The following is a 24758-nucleotide window of genomic DNA, read 5'->3' as shown; positions in this document are numbered from 1 at the left end:
CAGATAAAGACACATGACCTGAATCCCACCTTAGAAACTAAAAGTAAGTAACCTTAAGGGCATCACGCAATTTGCATTTATTTAGTTCACTTTAGTACTTGACCAGTTTTAATGACACAGCTATTTTTTAAACTGGGTAACTCAGCATTAATATGCCTAAATGTAAGCAATACAGGTATCACCACTCTCATAAAACAAAAATATGAAAATAGTATCATTGTTCATGTGTATATGATGGGAGTATTGACCATAATTTATTTAATGTTGAATTACAAGCATCAAGCTCTGAAAAAGATGTCAACTATTACACTTCAATTGTTTTAAAGATACTATTTTAGTGTCATGTTTCATAGGAAAACCATACTTCCCTATTATTCATCTGACATTTAAAACTTTTTTTTTTATGTTCTTTCCTAGGAATAAAAGACTTAATCACAAAAGACAGGTTTTAAGAGGACTTTATTAAATCTGACAACTGACTAACTGGACTGTGTGCAATTAATAAGAAAATCTGACAATTGAGTAACAAAGGATTGTTCACTGATAGCACTTTTTTTATTCCTCCATTTTTACAGATCTTCAGTTCTTCAAATACAACATTTGAGTCACACATTATTTTTTCTAGTTTACACCCACACTGCATGAGATTACTGCAGTGTGGAAAATGTCGCATGGCTTCCCCTGGTAGAAGAGCCACAGAAATGACTCAAACACACAGAAAAACTAGCCCTGCCCATACACTTTCTTAGATGAAAATATTTGTGTAGGATAGACTGGGTGTCTCACTATTTCATATCTTTTTTCACTTACTATTTCAAGTGATACACAAATATAATAGAGACATTTATACAAATTATCAGATTCACTATTGTGGGATCCAATTAAAAAAATCAGTATAATACTGAGAAAACAGTGCACTTGGTAGACATCTCTTCTGATGCTCTGCAGAGGAGCTCAGTAGGTCACTACTTGCTTATTGGGCATTTTAAACTTTACCTTCAGACATAGAAAAATATTTTAGTTTAGATACTTCCTCTGTTGTAAATTTAAATATCTTCTGTATTTTTGAATAGTGCACTGTATGCTTTATCATCAGGCCCAGCAATAGATCTGTTACAATTGACTTGATGGTTATATTAGTAATACATCATGTACAAGTCTCTGAAAGTACTGTTCTTTTGTTTCCCAGAGAAATGTCATAAAATTCTTCTTGAAATGCAGGATAGAATAGGAGTTTACTGGGATTAGGTCCATATATTTACTAATGACAATCAGTTTTTTCTGTAAGCTTTGATAAAAGTCTTCAAGCTGAATCCAACTTATCTTGGAGGGTTCATTTTCTCACAAATCAACTATAGCAAACTTGCTTAAACGTGCAGTATAAATTGTTTGGCTTTTTTTTTTTTTTAATTCCCTTGCTGCCAGATGTTAACTGGCATTCACAGATTCAGTGAACTCAGTCAGTATCTTCTTCTTGCTCAGTCTGAATCTTCTTCGTTTTCCACAGGGGACACTTCTGCTACTTCCACTCCTGTTCTTGCTGAAAGAGACATCTCCAAATGGCTCTGAGTCTTTCACTTCGATTTAAGCAAGTTTTCCCATTCAACAGTGGACTCACTATTCTTAGGAATTGCTGGAAAGATTGACTGCATCTTAGTTTGGAATTCTTTCATCTATAAAAGAGATTTAAAAACAAAATCAGTTAACTGCTAATAACGAGCAAATAAAGTAGCACCATACACCCCAGGCTTATTCCACAAAATAAACTCTGTGAGGTAAAGAAGAGGCAAAAAAACTTCTAAAATAACTGAAGATTAAGACTTTCCCTCTGATTACATTGGTCCAATTGGTAAAGTGAAAAAAGCATGAAGGGACCCACAACAATTACCCCTTCTAAAGCACCACACTGGGGTGAATGATTTGGAGTGCGTACCTGAAGGATTCACTACTGTTACATGAATTACTACACACAGACACACACACACATTTAAAATGTTTCCGTTTGGAGGAAAATTACCTCCATAGAACATGCTCATATTTTGACTGCAGTGCCTTTTTCTATACTTGTAATGGATGAAAGATCCAATAGGTCTGTTCAAGGATTTTAAAACAAGAGTTAAAGAAAAATACTGGTCAGCTCTGACAGTTTAGGTTTATCCCAACACACGGACATGGGTGACAAAACAAAGTCTCATTCAAAAGTATATAGTAGTAGGAAGGAAAGATTCATAATGATATATAGAACTAAGCTTTTCTTTCACTGTTGTTAACATGCTGTGAAAGAGGAAGTATATCTATATAACATACATGGTATTTATAATTTATATTTATGCTAAGCATTTTATCACCAATGTCTGATTCAGCAGTCCTGGAAATCCAGAATTGAAAATTCTTCTATATAAAAATCACTTCTATTTGAAGCTAATACTTACATCTGGTGGGTTTCCTTCTTCCAAGATTTTTACATGTATTTTTATATATATTTTTAAAGGGTAGGCATGGAAAAAACAGATCAGTGAAACTCCTATTACACTAAAAAGCATGATGTACAGGGCAGGTTTTGGACTGCTATTTTTAGGAAGCTCTACAGAATCTACGACATTCACACAGAGAAGACAGGATGTGGTTATGCAAGTACTGGATGCAATGACCTCTTGTAGACCAAATGCTGTTTCAGGCAGTATGTCCCACAGAGAGGTTCCAGGAAACCTAGATATTCCAAACAGTCACACAGGCATCTTCTCTAATATGCCTATGTCTTGTGTGCTATGGGTCATCAGTATTTTTACAAATACCTCTGGGTTATTTTCTGTTCCAGTCCTTGTGTATGAATAATTCTCACAAAAAAATGGTATTCTTTAGAGAAATGCTGCTGGAACACAATTACTCAAGTTACAGCTGATACAAAGAATGAAACAATTTACAAAGAAATTACCAATCCTTTACTAAGACAATAGCTAACTATGATGGATGAAAACATTTTAGAACTCTAGGTTTTGTCTAATAATGCCTGGGTATTGTTAACCAAATAAAAATATATGTTATACAAAGTAGAAGAAAGATTCAGAGCCAAATTATCCTTTTTGCTTTATCCTGATTTTGTTCTTAAATAAAAACTAATTTGCTCTCTGTTTTATATTTCATTCTGATCAGATAGCTGTTTTGATTAATTATTTTTTCCTGGGTTTTTAAAAATCTTGGCAATCACACACAATTGTTCCTAAACTAACATTTTTGCTTCTTATTTAAAACTGAGAAGCCCTCATAGACAGTTAATGTTTCCAAGAATAATAAACATCAGTATCAGAATTGACGTAGGGAAACAGTCCAAATTACATTAAACAATTGCTGACAATTAAATACAAGTATTTACAGTAGTAAATGTTTTAGGAGCATTGGCTTAGCTGTTTTTTCCAGTCCTCTGTAATTAAGTTACCCCAGTTCACTGATGTTCAGAAAGTATTCAATTTACTAAACCTTTTTTTCTTCCTAAAGAGTGATTCAAGTCTTCTGCTCTTTCATCTCACTCTAGGTGTTTATTCTCTGGGTGTTTGGTAGCGCAGGAATGGTCTGATATTAACCTGATGTAAAATGCTGTAGCTCTATTGGTAAAAACATTTTATACCAGCTAACGATCTGGTGCAATGTGGATTTTTTTGGTTGTTTCTGAACTCAGATTTTTAAATTGCTTTTAGGGTAAAATTTAAATGACACACTCATAAGCAGACACCTTTGTTACTTCACTAAAGACACAAAAAATCAAAGGGAAACTAAAAGCAATTCTATAAAGCCTCCAAAAAGATGATGGGTGGAGGAGCCACTACAGTGATTCCTCACTTTCACCTTATAATTATTAACATGACAGACTCTAACTCTTGAATGCAAAAAGCAAGCTTGTCTGGGAAATAAAACTCCACAGCTCTGTTCTAAAAGAAAAAAGATATTTATTTAGAAAGCACTAAACCACTACTAGCAGCTGCAGATTTAAGAATATTAGACAGATTTTCTCCTCTCAGAACACTAATTTATGTTCTGCAGGTAAAAGCAACTCATTTCCTGGAAAAGCAATTTTTCCTTAACACATGGACCAAATCTGAAAAATTCAGTATTTTTCTTTTGCTTTTAAGACTCCCTGAAAAATTTCCTCAGCCTTGTCTTCCCAGATTTTGATGCTTATTTGTAAAACCCTTTTGTAAATGATGCCAGCCCCGAAGTCTCATTTACCACTTCCTCTCCTGCCTGCCCTTTTCCACGAGCTCCCTCTGCACAAAAATAGTTTTCCATTTGCAATTCACAACTTTCAGCATGTGAACACAGTTGTCCACAAATCTTCTTCCTTTGTGATTCCTGGGCAGTGAGCTATTTCAATAAATCATACTGCCAAGCTGATCACCACCGTGCATTGTCTTCTCGGTGTAATGCTTTAGGCTGTCAGCTCTTTCTCAGTGTAACACTTTGGGCTGTCAGCTCTTTAAGAAGGACATTATCTGTAGTGACTGGCATGGGCCTCATTAATACATGACTTCAACGTATGTCTAAAAAGGGCCAATTTCTTCCCAATACAAATATCACAGCTACTAACTCTTACTAGAAGTTTTCATTTCTATATCAGTTAAAAGATTATTTCTTTCCACAAGTTGTTGAGTCCTCACTAGTAATACATTACACAACTTAATTAGTACTGGTCACAGACTTCTATTTTCCCCCTCTCCCTCTCCTCCTAGCAAGAAAGCTAGTATAATATTTCATTGTGTTTTTGATCTGGACCTCTAAGGTATCTTCCCCCGTCTCTTCTGTTCCACGAATATCAGCTTTTGAGCTTCTTCCTTCATTTCCACACTTGTGCTTGTTGCTCTCTTAAATGTACTTCCAAATCCCAATCACTGTCTTCCCGGTCCTCAGAGCTCCTCTAAAGCTCACTTACAACATTGCCTAAAACCATGGAGAAAGCTTTGAAAAAGAACTGTTCTCTGATGTAATGGAACTGGTGTATACATACAAAAATAACCATGGAAATGGCATCCCAAAGTTCCTGTCCCTTCTCTAGCACTGACAACATCTGCCTGCTTACAAACCATTCTAGTATTACATTTTAGGCCCTAACTTCTTAATAGATGGACTTTGGAGGTTTTTTAACAACATAAATGTTTCCGATTGTGTCAGTCAGAGACTTATAGCTCAGTCTTCTGCGCCTTGACTGGCCAAATTCTATTTAATATATATATGACATAAATATAAATATATATATGACAAAAATATATTTATACATATACTTATTTATAATGTATTTATGACTAAATTCGGCCTTCAAACTAACTCTTACTGGCCCTGGGGTTATTCTTGATTGCATTTAATTGACAGTATCATACTAGGCCCATTGTAACTTCAGAGGATCCTTGCAGTGAAAGCAAAATTTGTTCACTAAACATGTAAATTAGTCCCTCAACAAACTGGGCTGGCCAGCGTCCAGTCCTCCTGTAGTGGGGTGAGCTTCTTGTGAAGATGATGGATCAGCCTTATCTTCTATTAATACTGCACAATTGAGGTGCAAGAATTAGGACTTTGTCTTTACCTGCTTTAACTCTCAGGGTACAAGTATATTTCTTGACCAGGGAAATGATGCAACTAGGAATCTGTATCTTGCTTTACCTTTTCTTTTTAGTAGACTTGCCACTCAGGAGGTCTCTTCTTCCCTCTCCTCCCCTCCTCGAAATCTCTTGTATTTCCTCCAGATTTCACAATATACACATCAGTGGTCTCAAATCAAAAGGCATTAATTTAATTACAAGAGGTAATGTGCTATGTATTAACTACTGGAATGTTTTGAAATAATTCACTGAAATGGCTGCCTTTTTATTACTGTCAGCCACACTGACACTGGGGTACTTGGTTCAACTGTGATAATGTCTTCAATTAATAGTGCAGTAAACCAAGCGCTAAAAGCTGAATGTATTTTACCTCTTTCTGCTGCCTTCAGTATCACAGGCCACTCTCTCAGCTGCTGCTTCTGAACCCAGTGGTACATGAACGATTTGTAACACATTTCTTAACATTCCAGCATGCTCCATTCCTGCAGGCAACTCTCTGAAGTGAATTTCACTCAAGTGAATTTTATTTTTTTTGTCCCAGATATTGCAAAGCCTTGATGCTGTTTTTTCTTGCCAAATAAATTACAGTAACTGTTCTACCTCTGTCAGGCTTCTTTCTAAAAGGGTATCATCTACCTTACTGCATTAAATAATCTGTAATAGCTACAGATCACTGTTATTTTCTTATCTTAACCTAATGATCCTGCCTCAGATGGCAAAAATACGGGGACCTAAAAGCATCATCCATTTAATAATCTCTTTTTAATGTACATCGTTGACAGAATGTCACACAAAAATTGGGATAGCACTATTACTGAGAGCACTTACATGGCCGTTCATATTAAAATGAATGGAAGAGGGGCTAAAAGAGTCTATTTGAATCCAAGAATGAAAGTTTTACGAAGAAATGTTCTCTTTAATGTCTGACATTCATAATAGGCCAACCCAGATTCTAGGAATTATTAGTTTCCTATTTTAGTACTTGTATCAGTAAGAACTGCTTACATTAGCTTCCAAGTGAAATGAGGTTAGATGCCCTGAACTGGGATATCAACTGGCAGCAGAATACAGTATGTGCATGCCCTCTGTTCTCAGCCATCTTCCATTTCAAAAGGCTCGAAGATGAGGCAGGCTGCCCTCGATTTAAAAGCACCAGTGAGGATTGTTCTTGCCACCTTTTCCCAAATCTTAAAATGACTGCTGTTGCCCTTGTTAGCAAATGACTACCAAGGGCCACATACAGAAATAGCAAGTTATTTGTAGAAAACAGCAAGTGCTGAGCCCTTACAGCACTGAAGAGCAGAGCAGCCAGCCTGCCAGCTGAAGGTGATTCGCCTTTTCTCAGTGTAAATGGGGCACTCACTGCAGGCCACTCTGTGCTGGTTTGCCTCCTGACCTCTGAAATAAGCATGGAAAATGCAGCCCTGGTTCACATTCTTATATCTTGCCCTTCATTGGCAAAGGCATCATGAATGCCTGGATTATACAGAACTACAAGTCTACTTAAAAAGTCCCTGAGAGGGTCAGTCCTGGCAGCATACACCCTAAAATTTAACAGCTTTACACTGTACTGTCATAGTACACTGTTCACCACCAGTTTGCTGAATCCAGTGTTTTAGGCATGCATTCGGAAAAGCAGCAGTAGAATTTTATTAAACCTTCTAGAGAAGTCAAGAGCTCATACTGGCCCCCTGTCTCATGGAGGCTTACACATATGCTTAACCATATGCAGTGCTGAGCACTCTCTTTGAAATCAGAGGGTTATTTACAGTGCCTAACGTTAAACAAACACATATTTTCCCACAATTTTATTTCTGTAAATGTTCTCTAAGTGTCCTGCATGTCCTGCACTTTTTTAAAGAAAAATAACACAAAAATAACCTAAGTGAACTTCACAGGGAGAGAGGACCATCATTGTTTAGAATGAAGCTGTCACAGTTCCCACTTGACCTGCCAAGTCACAAAGGTCAGGCTACCTGTTTTCCAGTTATTGGGTCACACAAAAAGACAAAACACATGAAATACTTCCCTCATGTTACTTTTCCAAGTGTGCGGCAGCCATGTTATTCATAAATGAATGCGTTTCCCAACTGGGAAGAGGGTTGGTCTACATCACAAACATGTTTTACTAGTCCTTCTTTGCCTGGTTTAATCTCTGTGCAAATGTCACTTAGATCCCAAAGTGGGAAGAAGGTGCTATTCCAGTAGAAAAGCCTAAAGAAAGCAACACTATTTAACTAGATTAGTTTGAATTTTTTAAAAAAAGTGATTATGATCAATGGGAGAGACAGCATTTAATTTCTAAACACAGAGACAGTAATTTTGTAAACCGGAATCTGAAAAAGAAAGTAACTTCCTTAGGTTCGGAGATACAGGAGTGTCCTTTTAAGTTTTATACATTTCCACGTCGATATTTCTGAAATAAAATGTCAAGGAATTAAATTTTTGTAGTATATGATATGTCAAAGTAAAGGCTTTCATGCCATGCAGAAAAATTGAGAGTAGAATACTTTTGATATCACCGAGGAATGTGCCATTTATTTCTGCAGAATCTTACTTTCAAATCTGGGTGCCTGGAAAGGACATCCACATGATTAGTCTATTATGGTGTATTAGTCATTGCCCCTTAGTCACCCTGGGCAATTTGAAAAATTAATCGTGAAATAATTTTAAATTTAACATAGTTAAATATCCAAATGTATAATGCTAGCTGGTTAATAGACCCAAAATCTCAGGATGAGTGTCCCAACCCTATAAGCTCTTCTGTGCTGTAATTCAGATTTCTGAATTAAATTCAAAACACGAATTGTCTGCAAGCAGGCAGTTCCTGAAAAGGGCAATCTGAGTAATTCTTTTCCTCTCTATGTCCAGGAATTCATTATATGTATCATCCACAAGCAAGATCCAAGGCTGGGAAAAGGGCCAGCACTCACCCAAAACTCTTCAGTGAAGCCTAAGCCCCAACACCCTGACTGGGGCTGAATTCCACGCTGGAAACCTGTCAGAGCCAGTGTGACACCCAGAGCCAGGCAGGGACAGCTGGATGCCTCCAGGCAAGCAGAGTAGCTGAGGTCTCTGCCTACAGAGGGGTAAGACAAGCATGGCCACACCACCACAGTTAACGTACAGGAAGATGCCGTGGAACCAAGACGAAGCATGAATAATTGGCACCCATTAGAGAAGCTTCGATTCAGATTTTAATTGTACATGTACACTTTACAGTTATATGTGGTCAAGAAGTGAATCAACCCACTCATCCACTTAGGGTGATGTGGGACTGCTCCACAGAGGCATTTCGGAGCATAGGCTGAACATGGGTTTGTTTTCTCTAGCTTCTTAGCACGCTGCTGGCAGCTAACAGCTCCCACAGCACAAAAGAGTAATTCCTCAAGACAGCTACAGTTAGTCTTCCCATATTCTTGAAATACTCACTTACAGCTGTCCCTATTTATAAAGCAGATGTAGCAGCTTTCCAGAGCAAAATGATGATCTTAATCCTTGAATAAGCATTCTGCATTATCAACTATACAGTGAAGTTCATTGGTTTCTTTTTTTTGCTTGTTTTCTAGAGTAAAATACTAGCAGAACACATGTAGACGCAAGGCTTCTCCAAACCAAACTAATTAGGCAATATAAGCAGTACAGAAAAATCTAGTATAAACAGGAAGTGCTAACTTGTACTAATACTCCTTTCTAAGAGCTTGAGTTTGAATAAATATTGAAGAAATAAAAGAACACTAAAAAAATGGGCAGATTTGATTTATATAGAAATATGTAATCATGAAATAGCAAGGAGAAGGTAAGTTTTTGTTTTGTGATCAGACGTAAGCATGATAGGGAATAGAAAATTCATTAATAATACTTATGTGAGGATTAAATATAACAACAATTTAAAACAAATAACAACAAAAAAATCTAGGAATTACTCTAGGATTACTCTATAGTTATTTTAGGAGATATGCTGCTTTTATGGCAACATTTCTTCATTTATGAAATAGCATAAGAATTTCAGCCATTGCAATATGCCTGTATTTAGTTGAGATTTATAAGTCTTAGTACTATTTACAAACCCAGTAATTTTTGAAGACTGTCTCCATGTTCTCATCTTCTGTTTTAAATGAATTCATCCTTACAGCCAATACTGCTTTGTATTTATACTGTGCCTATGACTATACTTTCCCAAAATTATATCAAATATCTCTCAAAAAAAGCAGGCAGGGGGATGTTATTTTTATACTTAAAATGGTGATTTAGAGGTTAGATTTCCTCTAGAGAAGGGCAGCCCACTTAGGAAATGTCCTTACCAACAAAGGCAAGCATATATTCTCTATATTGTTTTTAATTGTTTTAGACATCTCTTTGCAGACATGTAATAGTTTCAGACTCAATATTTTACAGGTTAAGATCAATGAAAAACAAGATATTTCACTAGGAAACACCATAAAAATGATAAACTAATATAATAACATTAGTCACAACTTGCTAAGCAATTATTCCCACTATTTTTCCACCTTTTCATGGAACAGATGTGGAATTAACAATCAGAATCTCACAAACCTACATATGAATCATCCAGGCCCTTCTCCTATGGGACAAAGAATGCTTTTATTTGTGACTAAATGAAACCTAACTTAATGAGGGCATGAAGAGCAAAAGGGCTTTTAAAGTTTATTTATCTTGTTTGTTAATTGTTGTAAGTTTCAATCTACAAGGGCTGGGGGCATTGTTCTGTTTTTAAAAGAAGGATCATAATCACTGACAGTCAAAAAAAAAAAAAAGGAAGAAAAAAAGAACACCAGACATTCACAGGTATGTTTAAGTATCTGTCAAGTACTCTATAGCTGCAAGTTTAATTAAAAATGAGCATTTACAACCCAACCATAACTTCTAGAAAATTCTAGAAAACTTCGAGAAAACAGTGTCACCTGCTCTAGGTGACCCTGTCTTGGTAAGAGGGTTGGACTAGATGATCTCCAGAGGTCCCTTCCAACCCTAACTCTTCTGTGATTCTGTGAAACTAACATTTTTCCAAGCAATAAAAAGGTGTAGTGGATCATAACACTTGTAGAATAGGTCAATAAAATAAGAAAGGTTTAATTTATGGAAACTTCCATGAAAATACTTGTTTAGTTCAACTGTAACAACAGAGGCTTTAAGATAACTTTGAGTATTTTACTTTTAACCTTTTTTACTGAGTGAAACACCATTTACCCTTTCACTGAAAATTTAAAACTTAACTGAACATTCCATATAGAGAATCTCGAAATAAGATGTTTCAACTCCTATTCAACTTTAAAAAAAAATTGAAATTGTAAATTGGCCAAACCCAATCTTTTCTACAAAAATTATTTCAATACTGCTGTGGTTTACATCAGAAAACAGTCATCCCACTGTATCAGGAGTGGGCAGCTACACGGTTCTGAGGCTGCAAGATCAAAACCTGTAAGATAATGCCATGGAAGATAGTGCCTTGATGTGAAAATAGTTAAATAGCAAATAAACTTATTAAAAAAGGTAGTGCCATTTTGTTTCAAGCCAGATATCAATTATGAAGCTTGTGTTTAACCGGCATGTGTCCTTCTGTGTTGTAAAGTGCCTCAGAGAGGAAGCCTGTGGGTGTGTCTGGATGAGTCTTGGGTTCAGATCAGGATGCTGCTCGGAAGCAAATCTCCCAGTTGTCCATGTTTACTGGCCCTGAGTTTGTGTACTGCTGAATGGTCTCAAAATGCATGACTCGAGCATCTTTAGGGTGACACAAAACTGAAGAAGCTTTCTAGGAGTACATATAACATAGTCCAACTGCAAACAGGCATTCAAGACATGGGACAAGACCAGCGTCAGTCCAAATTTTGAAATTCCTAGAATGGTTGTAGATGTCAGGTCCTCAGTCTGCTAACACTATACTGCCCCAGCGCTGCTGGTCAATGATACCTGCTAATATAGACAGAGCTTTTGTGTTCAGGAATAATCAAAGGTGGAGTGATAAATATATTTTAAAGTATTTTCCTAACAGATTGCAGCAAGCAAGTTAGAAGAATCTGACTTTTACTGATAGCTGGTTATTTTTTTCAAGATGTACAATATAAAGTCAGATAACCACCATCTTCTAGGTTTTTAAAAAGAAGATTTCTCTTTTTCACTATTGAAAAACAGAACTTAAACCATTATCAAACCAAGCCCCCACTGAAACATCACTTCTCAATTTCAGAATAAGAGTTGAGTGGATTTAGTAGGGTTTATTACTTAACCAGCCTGTCCTCAGATTACAACAGTGGCAACTGCAGTCAGGGGATATTAACAACCCAACCTGAGACAGCGTAAAATCTTTTATATTCCTTACCAAGGCATAAGGATCAGATACTTACTATCACCCCTGGGTTTTGACACCAGCATAAAAAGCAGCAGACTGTAAAGCTCCAGGGAACCACCTTTAACAATAAACTGTTAAGAGCTGGAAGTACGCATTGTCACAGCGCTGTTTTAAGAACCAATAAACCACAAAGATTAAATAAAAATTTCGTATCACCAAAGCTGGTGCATCAACTCAGTGCCTGGAAGAGATCTTAGCGACTATTTGCTTCTGTGGCAAGCACAGGCTGTCTCAGAAGGTGTAAGGATAAGGCATCTTGAACTGTGGCTTCGGTTTCATGCCACGATACAAATTGCTGAGCAGTCGCGACACTGCTAGCGCAGATTAATTACAGCAATTATAACTCATCAAGGAAATATCGTCCCACTTTGCTCCTGTCGTCTGATCTCTGACTTTGCAAGCGATGACAAGACAATTTAAACACTCACAAAGCTCAAGGTAATATATATTTTCATCAATCCCTCACTGTCCTGTCAATAATCCATGCCCATAGGAAACGCATCCCCCAGCGCTAAAAGCTGTAGCATTTTGACGGCGATACCCAGTGAAACCACAGCCTCTGTGTAGGGGCAACACCCTTTCCCGCTGCTTGTCTGAGTGCCGGGGTGTTCCTCACAGGACCAAGCCTCTCCCTGCTCCGGGGTCAGACGGGATGGGCCGCTGGCGCCGCGGGTGCGGCTGTTCCGGCCGGCGCCACCAGGTGGCGCTGCGGGGCAGCCGCGGCGCCCCGGCCTCGCCCCGCGGGAGCCGCCGGGAGCGGCGGCGGGAGCGCTCTCCGACACCGATCGCGATTGGAACGCAGCAGCGCCTTCCTGGATTAGTTTTGCCCTTCCAGGTGTGCAAGGCGCGCTAACCACCGCTTCCTGCGGCCGCCGGGACGCTCTCAAGGCATTCCCGGCGGGTGACACAAGGATCAGGACCATTCAGTGACACCGACTGCGCATCATCCCACTGATTCCCACCGGAGTGTGGCTGGCGTGTGCGGTGTTCCAAGCACAAAAAGCACTGCGCTCGTCTTGCAGTGCACTTCCCCAAACTCAGGGACCAGCTCTGCTCTCCTTCTCCTGTACAGCCAGCCCAAGCCCTGGTGTACATGAACATCAGCTGCAGGCTGGTGAGCCACGAATGGAACTGCCGAATAGCTTTCCTGGACAAACCAGTTCTGCTTCAGGATCTCCTCACTCTCTTACTCCTTGTGGTGGGATTTCTGCCAATCCATCACATCTGATTTTCCACTCTGCCCTCGGTATTTTACTCCTTCAGATGACTTGAGGCACTAAATACTTAACAATTCAGTATTACTTGACTTAGAGCTCCCCTTCAAACTCTGCAAGTGACAGTCCTTTTTTCACTAAGATCCCCCCAAGACAGTCACAGGGACAGAACTGGCAATGGATTTGAGAAAGCAAGGGACTTGAGGTACTCCTATGTGCAACAAAAGCAGTTTTCTTGTTTGCTAAATGAAACATCTGCAGTGCTGACAATCAAAATGTTACTGTCATTAATAATTTAATATCATAAGAAACAATTTAGTACCAAGAGATTGTATTAGCTGCCAATAATGTTATCAATATTGCCAGATTAAGCTGCTGCTTAGCAGGATCAGGTCACTAATTAGTAGGTCCCAAGGGCAGCTCGTTACTATTAAGGTAAAGAGGCTGGGAAGAAACTCTTCTTCTCTATCCAGCTGCCAAAGCTTTAGTTATTAAGTTCATACAGATTCCTGGCATCAAAATGAGTCAGGTCTCCCCTCAGGTCACATAGAGTGTAGCACACTGAGAGGCTAAAGTCTACCTTAATTTGATAGCTTTCAAACCTTGGTATCTAATGCTAGGTTTGAAATTGTGACTTGAAATTCTACAGGTATTGGGAACTCGTGTGTACTACAGAGCCAGTGAACTCGCAGCACTTAACCACCCCGAAGACTCAAGACATTTTATTCAGGTGATTCTGTAAGAGCCTCCTTGTAAAATGTTTAACAGAAATGAAAATGTTCATTTGAAAATGTTGAGCTTAGTCCGAAATCTACAGTGTCTTCCATGGTCTGAACAGTTTTGTGGAAAGAAACTTTCAGTCAGTGGTAACTTCAGTTTCTCAAAAATAAAATTTTATTTATTATTTGTGGCTATCTAATAATAATTAGACACAACACATGCATCACTGGTCTCAAAAATCAGTATTGTAACTGACTTTTAATCTATTATCTCTGCTTACATGATAGCAATTAAGAACTTTCAAAAGTACCAGAATGTCCCCCTGAAATAGGAAAACACATCAAGTAAAAATAGGCCCTTCTTAAAATAAGCATATGTTTAAGAGCCCAGAACTTATGATGTACCAGACGCTTATAACACTTATTTAATCTTGACTGTTCAGGAAGATGACATTTAAGCACATAAATACTGTCTTTCAACAGCCAGTGTTTGCTCCTGAGTGTTGTGTTAAAGGAGTAGGCAAAAAGTGTCAACAACAATAAACAAATCAAAGATGGCTTATTCTATAACTATATTTTTAATTCTAATGCACCTCTTTGGTCACAATATAACATGCTTCTACTTTTGAACCTCTAGCAATTTTAAACATATATATTTTTTATTTTAATAGATACATAGTAAAACAGGAAAAAGAAAAAAGGAAACTTACAAACTGCTAATTTTTGATTCTGCAATAATGAGTAGCACTATTGTATGTGCTTCCTTTCTGCAGTGGAAATTTAGAAGTCTATAGTAAATGGAATATGTCAGTGGAGAGCAGAGAGAGCTGTTCCAAATCATCTCTTGACAGAAATTTACTTCCCTGAGCATCTGCAATTCTCACCTTAGACAACAGTGAAACATAAGCACTCTACAGGAGAAACCAATAGCAATAGACATTTGCAAGAGCCTCTTACAATACAGTCCCTCTTTTCAACACTAGCACAACACAGAACATAATAAGGTGCAGTTTTCTGACTAGGAACACTCAACAGTTCTCTAAAATGCCTGCAGTGTGCTTCTGACACAAGAGCCACTGCTGTCAAGTAACCAGAAGCACCATCAGACTCAGACATGTCCAGGGGCTTTGCCATCTCTAGCTTATGCGGGTGTTCCCCATCAGGCAGTCTCAAGAAAAGCAGCCTCACAGGAAAACCAGTAACTGTGGTTCTAGCCAGTACTGCTCAGGGAAGTAAAAATTTAGCTTACTGAGAACCAGCTAACATAAACGGCAGGCTAAGGTCAAATTCTGCTGTCCTTCAGCAGGACTAGAAACACTCTGACAGAACGAAAAATAACAATTAGCAGTACAGTGTGAAATGAATCCTTTTGACTGATACGACTGACAAGAAACTGAGTGAACCACTGTCGTGCAGCATGCAGCGAGTACAAACCAGTATTCCCACTCTTCTTCCCCCTTCTCTGACATTCCACCACAGCCTCACATGGAGGCTTTCAGTTTAAAAATGTGTTGTAGCTGCCTCCTATGTCCTGCCATGCTTTTTTGGCATTCTGCCCTCCTTTACTGGCTCCTACTGAGAATCAGCATTGAAAGCTAAGGAATAAAGGACTGTATAGTGCTGTATGCTGCGATTCAAATTCTGAGCTACAGGATACATCAGCAGAGTAGACAAGAAATGAGAACTTGAATAAAGGTACTAATGAGAACAGTACTGAGATAAAGTAGTATCTTCTTCCTCGCTCTTTATATATTCTTTGCTGAATATATAAATAATTTGCCATGAACGATAAAGGAAGTCTATTCATTCCTAGTCCTAAAGAGGATGCAAACAGCTCTGCCAAACTTATAGCTGCAGGGGACTCTTAAGTCACAGCTCATTACTATGGGCAAACAAAAATGCTCACATGAACTTTAGTGTTCACACTCAACATTTTGAAACACTGGAACATAATCAATTAACTAAAAATAGCCGTAGCCTCTTGGGATGTACAGATGCTTCCTGAGTTTCTTTGCCTTGACGTGGCATGTCATGGACCACCGTTATACTGCACATGATACTCAATCTTCTGTCCCCTCGCCCCTTCTAGAGAGCAAGCTGGTTTCCTTTCAGTTTTTCTTATGTCCCCAGTGTCCTGATGCAAAAAATAGAACTTGCACAAATAAACGGATTGCTCTAAAGATAGGATTCAGGGGGTAGCCTTCAATTCAATAAGCAAAGGATACAGAAAGTTTGCAGCTACTATTTTAGTCCCCAAATTAGAACACTGGCTCTTTTGTGAAGTAGCTGAGACATCTGTGCAAATACATATAAAGCAGGACAAAACCGCTTCTGCCCCAAAATTGTCTCCTCCTAAAACATCCCATTTTTCGCAGAACCAAGAACACCTTCCCTGTATGTAAACATTCTGGTTGAAACGTGATGAATGAAAGTATAACTCTTAGATCGAAGTACTATAGAGATTCCATCCCAAGAGGCATTACCCAAGCTAAAATATGGTAGTTGAGAGGATCATACTCACACTGTGCACACCCAGAGCCTTCCAGATGGCAAAACTCAGCAATCCAACTCCGCACCATGCATAGAGTGAGCCCCATCCTAGGGCTCGTAAGGCCAGTGAGGAACCACTCTCTGGTAATGCAGCTGTGGCAGTAATGCCCTAGAACCAAGAATAAAGTGATCAAGACAGCGAACAATAACTGGGGAAAAAAATAAGAGCTAAAAATGTTAACTGGTGATTTAGACTTTTTCCTGATTTGCCAGTTCTACTAGCGTGGCCAGCAGACCCAAAGAGCCAAGCAAGGGGCTGGATGAGCTGCCTTCCTACCAGGAACAGCTTTCATGGTTGCCAGTGTCACCTGGGGATGATTTTAATAGCCCAGAAATGCTGAAGTCACTTGTTTCGTGGGCACAAGAATCCAACACTTAGTTATCCCACTAGTCAAAATACAAAACTGAATCAAAACCAGTTACAAGCCCTTATGGCAGTGACATAACATAATCATTATACATCATTGATTTTGGTACTTTTTTGTTAGGGGTAACCTTTGGCCTGGAGGTTGTTATTTGCACTTTTGAAATAGCACATTAGGAAAGTAGAGGAACATGAGCAGCTTTCAGCTGGACACAGAGAGGGCCTACCAGTAACCCAGGGACTAATTTCCAGGGGCTACAACTCTGAAGAAGCTCTGGAAACTGCTTAGGAAAATTTTGTAAAGAGCAAATGACAACACTGAACACATCTCCCTGCGGAGTTCACCAAGAAGCAACACAGAAAACACTCTGCAGTCTCCACACTTCTCATTATTGTCAGAAACAAGAGTAGGTGGTTTTAAACTCTTGTTAAGATACTGCTGCATAAAAGCCTGCCATGAGACGTGTCCTGAAAACACAAAACACTGTGACTTGGAAAAGCCACTTCAGGCCAAGAAGAATGGAGCCTCCCAAGCACAATGAAACCTTCCCTGTCACAGAACATAAATGCATACTGCAGCTTCCAAAGGCATAAACCACACACTGGCTGACATCAACCAAAGGTGCACCTCGTGCTCATTGTTAGCCAGCCATAACCATCTCACAGTGGCCACTTGGTATAGGAGAGCTTCAATCTGTGTAGCCCACAACACCAGTCATAAAATTCTCTTGCCCATGGTGGTAACTGTCATTAGGAGGATTTTTCTTCCTCCCAAAGGATCACTGTTCCGTTCTTCACATGGAAACACAGATTTCAGATGGTAGCTGTTAAAGATGGGCATATACAGTCCTTACAAAGATTAACAGTCCTACTTACTTACTTACTGGGTATCTTGGAGTAAAAACCTAATTATTGCGCAGAGGTAGCATACAACAATAAAGTATCATTTAATTTATAGACTAAAATACTGAAAAGGGAAATTAACTTGTGGAAGGATCAAAAAAATTTCCTCCAAACATGCAAAAGAACTGCACTTTTTTATTCATTATAAAAAGTGGGGCAGAAAAATCTTTTGTATTCTTTGTTTGAAAAGACTTAAATTTTTTTACATTTTTAAAATGCTTCTTTCTTCTTTGATACAATTAGATATAATATTTGGTGTCTACCACTATGGCCAGTCAAATAGCATTAGCAGCTTTTCTCCTCTTGTCTTTGTATTTATTGAAATGTTAAAATGATCCTCCGACAGCCCTCAGCATTAACATTTTCCCCTGGCATTTAGCTGTAGGCCCAGCTACCCAAGGAGAAACACACACTTATAAAGGGCACAAGTAGATGTATCTTGACCCTTATTTATTCCAATTTGGACAACCCAAAGTGGAAGCTGTTAAGATAAACAGTGCTCTGAAAGCATATACACACACAAACAGCAAAGATCTCTAGTCACATTGTAATATCAGGTCCTATTATTTCCTTACCACAGATAATGAACTATTATAACTCTTTTAGTAGAGACTGCTCTGAGTAGATTTGAAATGGTGATGATTATTTTTGACATTTTTCCTGCTTCCATAGTCTAACCACACATAACAACATGCAGAAAAAAAATCTCCCATTTGGAAGATGGGAAATGAATGGGCAAAAATATCCTCTACACAGAATCTTTAAATAGGAGTCATTATCTGTGAAAATTGCTGGGAAAAAACACACGAATACTATTTAAATGCTTGATTGTCCCAGAAAAAATAGCAGTAAATGGAAACAATCAATCTGGTTTTACTGACAGCAGTCAAACAGCTCAGTCACAGGCTGATTCCTCAGGGCACTTAAGTACACAGGTAAGGGTTTCTGTAAACAGGACAGTTTGTTATACTATTATCAGATATGCTGTTTAAAGCATGAAGAAAGCTAATTAATGAAATGCTAAAAATTTAAAAGGACAACAGTAGCATGGAAAAAAAAAAAACAAAAAGAACACAAAGAACATTTTTAGGAGAACTGAGTTTTATTCACAAACCTGTTATTCTGTGTCCAGATTGTTCTGTCATTACTGCTTCCGTATTTTTTAAAACACTCTTTAATTAAAAAGATACACTTTTAAACAATACTTGAGTCTTTCCAAACACCAGGCTGTGAAAATACAGGGCCAAATTAGCTGATTTGTTTTCCAAATATATGCTCCTTTCTTTGGTTTTTTGTTTGGTTTGGGGAGGGTTGTTTGTTTCTGTTGAGGTTTTTGTTTTTTCTTTTTTCTTTTCTCCTGCAAGATAAAAGTAGGAAGTGGGAGAAGACACAGGCCTCAATCCTGTGACTGTCCCCTTGTGCATAGTGTGTCTAAAAGGAAGTAGTGCCTAAAAACCCAGCGTGCTTAACTGTTTTAGTTGATTGTATTCAGTGTGTTCGCTGTTTTGTATGACCTAATCCATTGTTAAATTAAACACCTGGATGAATGCTGGTAAAACCGGACACATCACAGGGAGGCTACTGAAGCTGAGCATTTCATTTTAAGAGCCCCCTCTCCAGTAATTTCTTAAATGAAAATCTCTGTAGTGGTTCATCACTAAACAGGATTATATAATCTCAGTTTCAAGTCAATTTGGGCACCAGTCCTACAAATGCCTATATTTACTTTAATTCACTACCATGGAGGAGGTACAGGAGGTACAATTTTAGCTTTATCTCTTGCCAGTAACACTGATAACTACTTTAAAAGAATAGCATCTCATACTATTGCTTCCTGGAAGTCTGAGTGCAGTCACGAAGCCATGATGCTGTGATGCTACAGGTTCCCCTCTTAACTGCTATGTTTTTTTTCTCCCATAAAACTATTTAAATCTGTCACAGGCTGCATTACGTTTGCTTCCTGTTTCCACCTGACTTGCATGCCACCATTTCACTGACAGAAAAAATGGCACAAGCCAGAAAAGATGCTGAAAGAATAGGTCTCATATTTCTTCCCTAAACACTGAGCAATAGTTTTTATTCCTCCAAACCTTCCCCTAAGTTTGTGACAGCACAGTCACTGCAGTCATACACTGCAGTGGAAGTTTCATTTGGCCTAAAACTAATGTAAGAAATAAGAAAACCCCATAGAATTAACAAATCTCACCATCCCAGTAGCACAAGTATTGGAGCCTTTACAGGGACAGGAATGAATTGCAAGAAACATAAAGGTATGTAGAATTAATTCTTTCAACACCAGTGCTGCCTGACGTTGGCTTGAAATACCTGTCGAGCTATGTCCTCACCTTAACATGAATAAAAATAGTATTTAGGGATTGAACATCTAAGAAGGATGCAATCATCTGTAGTTATTCACAGTTATGTTTTTGTTATTATACATCATGTATTATTAGAAGTTACTAGCGGTTATTAAACAGTAAGTAACTATAAATTTGTCAGAATGCTCCTGCAAAATCTCACTGGTACCTCAGAGAGCCTCTACAGACAGTTAAGCCATTCTCAAAGTCTAGCCTTCCCTTTCACTTACATACACCTTGACTAAAAAGTATCTGTCTATATTTTGCAGTATTTGAGAGGCCCAGGAATCAGAGATTTCTGCTAGCAAACTATCTTAATTCATTGGCACAGATAGTAGCAAATACAGTTTTCAGCAAAAATTGAAAAGGTACTGTCCTAATTACAGAGGCCAGGACCAGTTCATCACTATGTGGGTGTAACCAAAACTGTGTATTCTACACCCTCTATGTCATTTCTGATGGACTGTTCATATAATGGGATTGTTTTCAGCAGCTGCCCAGGGCACACCTGACACCTTAGGCTACAAGCTGGGCGTTAAAGAACCCTGCGAGGCAGAGGAGTGTTTCTTTGTCTTCACACCAATGACTCAGCTGTGATAACTCCCCTCTGGAAAGGCATTAACACCTTCACACCCAGCCTGAGGGGTCTTCTCTGCTAAAGGGCCATACTGGACTGGCATAATAGGCAGCTGCAAGGACATAGACCATCAAAGATTCCAGAAGTATCCCATGACTCAAAGAGTTAAATCACCCATTGTGCAACTTCCCACTCTGTGGGAGGTACTGGGCATTCCCATCTGAACCTAAGCATGTATAATCTTGGAGTTTTGGGACTTCTGGTACCACTCGTTGGATCCAGAGAAGGACCAGGACTTCAACAGGACTGTGACTGCCACTCTTGATGAGACTGTAATCATCATCCTGACCAAGAGATTTCCTTTCCTTTTACTTTGCCCCCAGTGGGGCCACGTGGTGCTCAACACAGGGGCTAACAAACAACATTCTATTCTTGTCCCAGGGTACTGTCTTTGTGGGTTAAAACCAGTTTTTCTCTGTATCACTGTATTTATTGTAATCTTTTTAGTAAATTGTAACTCTGACTTGTAATCTCTCTTGAGTTGGGTTCTTTTCTCCTGCCAGTTTACTTTTAAACCAGCAAAGGTACATATCACTCGATGCCATTTCCAGCAAATATATTCTTGGACGTCAATGCAATGTCACTCTTGGTAAATTTCACGGTGGTAACAGGACAGCTCAGACACCCAAGAACAAGCGCAAGCTGGAAAAAATGCAGTGCTCAAGAGAAAGGAAGGGGTTTTTTTAAAAAAAGAGAGAGAGAAATTTCCTTATTGTACTATGTTTCCATAGCTTGTGAAATAACTTCTCATGAAGTTTTCTGTCTGTATCAAAAAAGAAGCCCATATTTATGGTTTCCGTAAAGGCAAGTTATGCCACAGCAGCCTACAGAGGAAAATAAGATGGCAAATGCAGGATCTCATACTCTTTGACCACAAAGGGAGATAATGGATAACCAGATACAAAGGTTCTAATATAAAATGCAATGGAAGAATTCTTTTTCTCTTGCTATGCACTGAATTAACTTGATACGTTATTGAATTAACATTTTAAAACTAAACATAACTGATCAGTTCTTAATTCCCTAAGAACATGTGTAATACATATTGCATTTTAAAAGTTTGGTGGAGACAAGACTGATCAATTTTAAGGGCTTATTTTTGACACTTCAAGCGATAACAAAGCATTACTGAGGAAAAAAAATAGCCTTCAATTAAATGTGCTATCTTTGAGATTAATATACCAACATGGTGTAACTGGTAGCTTTACTTTGCAATTTTTTGCTTCAGAATGCACAAGTGGATTCTGTTAGTAACTGCACAAGATCAGATTAATTTTGGCCATCAGATCTTATAGTACCCTGCCACTACTCATTCTCATTGGTCACCTTACACATTGGGATGGAAGAGATCTTAAATTTTGACTAAATGGTTCCACTTACTTATTTCACAGCTTACAGGTTTCTACCTGCTCATTCCCATCCTTAATGCAGTTGCGTTGCTTCAAGATTCACTGTAGCACTATGGCACTGTATGGGGAACTGGGTCACTCATACCTGAAGTGTGTTCACATCACAGAATCAAAACAAACCACTAATTCTATTCCATTATATAGAATTAGTATTATTCCATCAAAGTGTTATGTATCTCAGCTACTCTCAAGTACTAAAGAATCTAGCAGTGCCAACTCTGAACTGATTTTTAAGTTAATCCTACCCCTACTCACTTCAGTTAAGTCTAGTGATCTTACTAGCAACTTTGCCAAACTCCACACATATCACCATATCTATAAAGCATTTGATGCATTATTTCTTGTATATCACTATTGGAAAACAGCTCAAAATGTACAAACCTTACTGAACCAGTCTGGGTTCTTCTTTTTTGTCATGGCAAGTGTGGTGCCAAAGCCTGCTATCATTCCTGCCGTAGCAACAGTACCTAGAAATATTCCACCTGCCAAAAAAAAGTTGAAGAAATAAAAATCATTATTTTATTATTAAAAGGAACTAAAACACCCCCCCCCAAACTGTGTAGAAAATATAACCTGGAAAATTAAGACCTGTCAGCACACGTTGAAGGGAAAGGTCCTGTTATCTACAATTTTAATGTTAAATCAATATGGCAAAATAGCAAGAAAAAGAATTGTTTTTATGAAATAGAGCATTTTGAAAATAATGGCATGTGTATGTATTTTCAAGCCACACACACACAGAATAGTAATTTAAATCCCAGGATGCTTTTTCACAGTACTTTGACATTTTTCTCTCACTCCAAAAACCCGCTGACTTGTTTTATGGCTAAGCCTCACCCTTGCCCAAAAGGGAGATGTAATTATTTGTTGCATCACTTGTTATTTCAAATAGTCACCTGAAAATCCACCTGTGTTTCTGAAGACCTTTACATAAGCAACACTTATTCTTGAGCTTTCTTCATTTTATGTTCTAATGCTATTTAAAAAACAAAAAAAATAAAAAAGAAAATTACAGTAGCAGAAGCTTTCCGAAGACAGAAAGCATCCCTTGCTTTTCCATTCTTTCAGTGTTTCCAAAATCACTTGCGGTGCCTGTGATCCCTTCTAGCTCTTGCACCAAAGGCACGTGTAGCCACACCTTCCCACTTTTAAGAAAAAGGCTTGCAAAGACCTAGTGAACAGTAAAAACCCATTCATATTAAAAGTTAAAAATTTCAGGGTATTACACGTTCTTCCTTTGCAAGTGTTGACACCCACCGTTTTCCCTTTCCCAGTACCACTTAATTAAAAAATGGTATGAATAGGAACCAAGAAGCAAAACACATTTACGTTACATGTCACTTTTTTAAAAAATTATTTATCCCATTATTGTGATGAACAAGTTTCCAGTACTCACGTCATTTAAATCTATCAGGTACCTTTCCTACCTGGGAGCATAAGGACCTGACATGCTAGCCGAATTTTGCATCTCTACTGCGTTTTACATTTCTAGGTTTAGTAACCTACATTTCCCCGATTTCAAAAATAACTGGTCTTTAAATTAACTTCTCCCTAAACAGTAACGCCCTGAATGGCCTCCTTGGGAGGGGTAGAAACGTGCTGCAAGGGGTATGCAAAGAGCGTGGCAACAGGGAGCGGTGCCTCGCCATGAGCATCCTCAGAGAGACCCTTCTATCTGCGGGGGAGTACGTCCATCCAGCTGCCCGGCCTGTCCGGCTGATTCCGGGATGTCCCGGCTGGCGGCGCTGGATGGGGCCGCCTGAGCTCCGACCTCCGGTCCACCGGGAGGCGCGGGCAGACCGAGCACACATCAAAGCGGCCGGGATAAGCATATATATATACATATAGTAATACTATTACAATATCGTATCACGCCGCACAGCGCCGCCAGCCCGCCGCAGGTGCTCCCGGTGCCCTGAGCCGCCCGCAGGTGCGTCTGGCTGCGGAGACTCTGGCTCTGCCCCCGCCGCGGTTCTCCCGGCTGCGATCCAGCCCGGGACACCGGCTTGTTCCCTTACGGAATCCACAGCGCTGCCTTTAGCCCGCACGAGCCGCCTCTTCCTCGAGGGCGCCCCGGCAGCACTGGGAGCGGACCCCCGCCCGCCCGGCGGCGCTCGCAGCCCCGCAGGACGGAGCTCCCCCGAGAGAAGGAGACAGCTCCGCTCAGCGCCTGCCGCCCCCGTCCCGCGTCCCGCATCCCGCATCCCGCATCCCGCCCGGACGTGCCCCCGGGAGGGTGACTGAGGGGCGACAGGCACCGCCGCTAATGACGGCAGGGGAAAAGGCGGGCGGTGTTGCAGGGGCTTCCTCGCTGCATCCAGAAGTCTCGCCCAAGGTCATCCCTTCTCCCCGGGGACAGAGGAGTGGGGCAAGACCTCGGGCTACGGCAAGGACAGCACGGCGGGGGGAGGTCTCCGGGCTGCCACACCCGCTGCTGCTCGTCCCTGACCCGTGCAGGGGGAGGAGAGGAGGGGAGGAGAGGAGGGCTGTCTGCACCTTTGATTAAGAAGAGCTTGTCCTGTGACGCTGCAGGGCTCCCGGCACCCCGGGGCAGGGACAGCCCCCGCCCGGGGTCCAGCGGCGCTGCGGCCGCGGTGCCCTCGTGGGCGGCCCCCCCGGCAGCCGCCCCCATGGCCCAGGGCGCGGG

At 39.7% G+C, this 24758-nt stretch overlaps 1 protein-coding gene across 1 annotated transcript; it reads right to left on the bottom strand.

Annotated features, from left to right (window-relative positions):
* Positions 1-441: 441 nt before the first annotated feature.
* On the bottom strand, positions 442-24758 carry TMEM242 (transmembrane protein 242). Its single transcript, XM_027904934.1, has 4 exons — positions 24608-24758; positions 22493-22593; positions 16413-16550; positions 442-1673 (listed from the first exon to the last, which is right to left on the bottom strand). Exons 1-4 carry the CDS (start codon positions 24741-24743, stop codon positions 1575-1577), a joined length of 474 nt encoding a protein of 157 aa, XP_027760735.1. The 5' UTR covers positions 24744-24758; the 3' UTR covers positions 442-1574.

This window comes from Empidonax traillii, unplaced genomic scaffold (assembly GCF_003031625.1).
Source record: "Empidonax traillii isolate 1590-97213 ecotype Southwest subspecies unplaced genomic scaffold, ASM303162v1 scaffold24:size2376012, whole genome shotgun sequence".
NCBI classification, from domain to species: domain Eukaryota; kingdom Metazoa; phylum Chordata; class Aves; order Passeriformes; family Tyrannidae; genus Empidonax; species Empidonax traillii.
The sequence above is the reverse complement of the archived record's forward strand: the minus strand, read 5'-3'. Positions and strand labels throughout refer to the sequence as shown.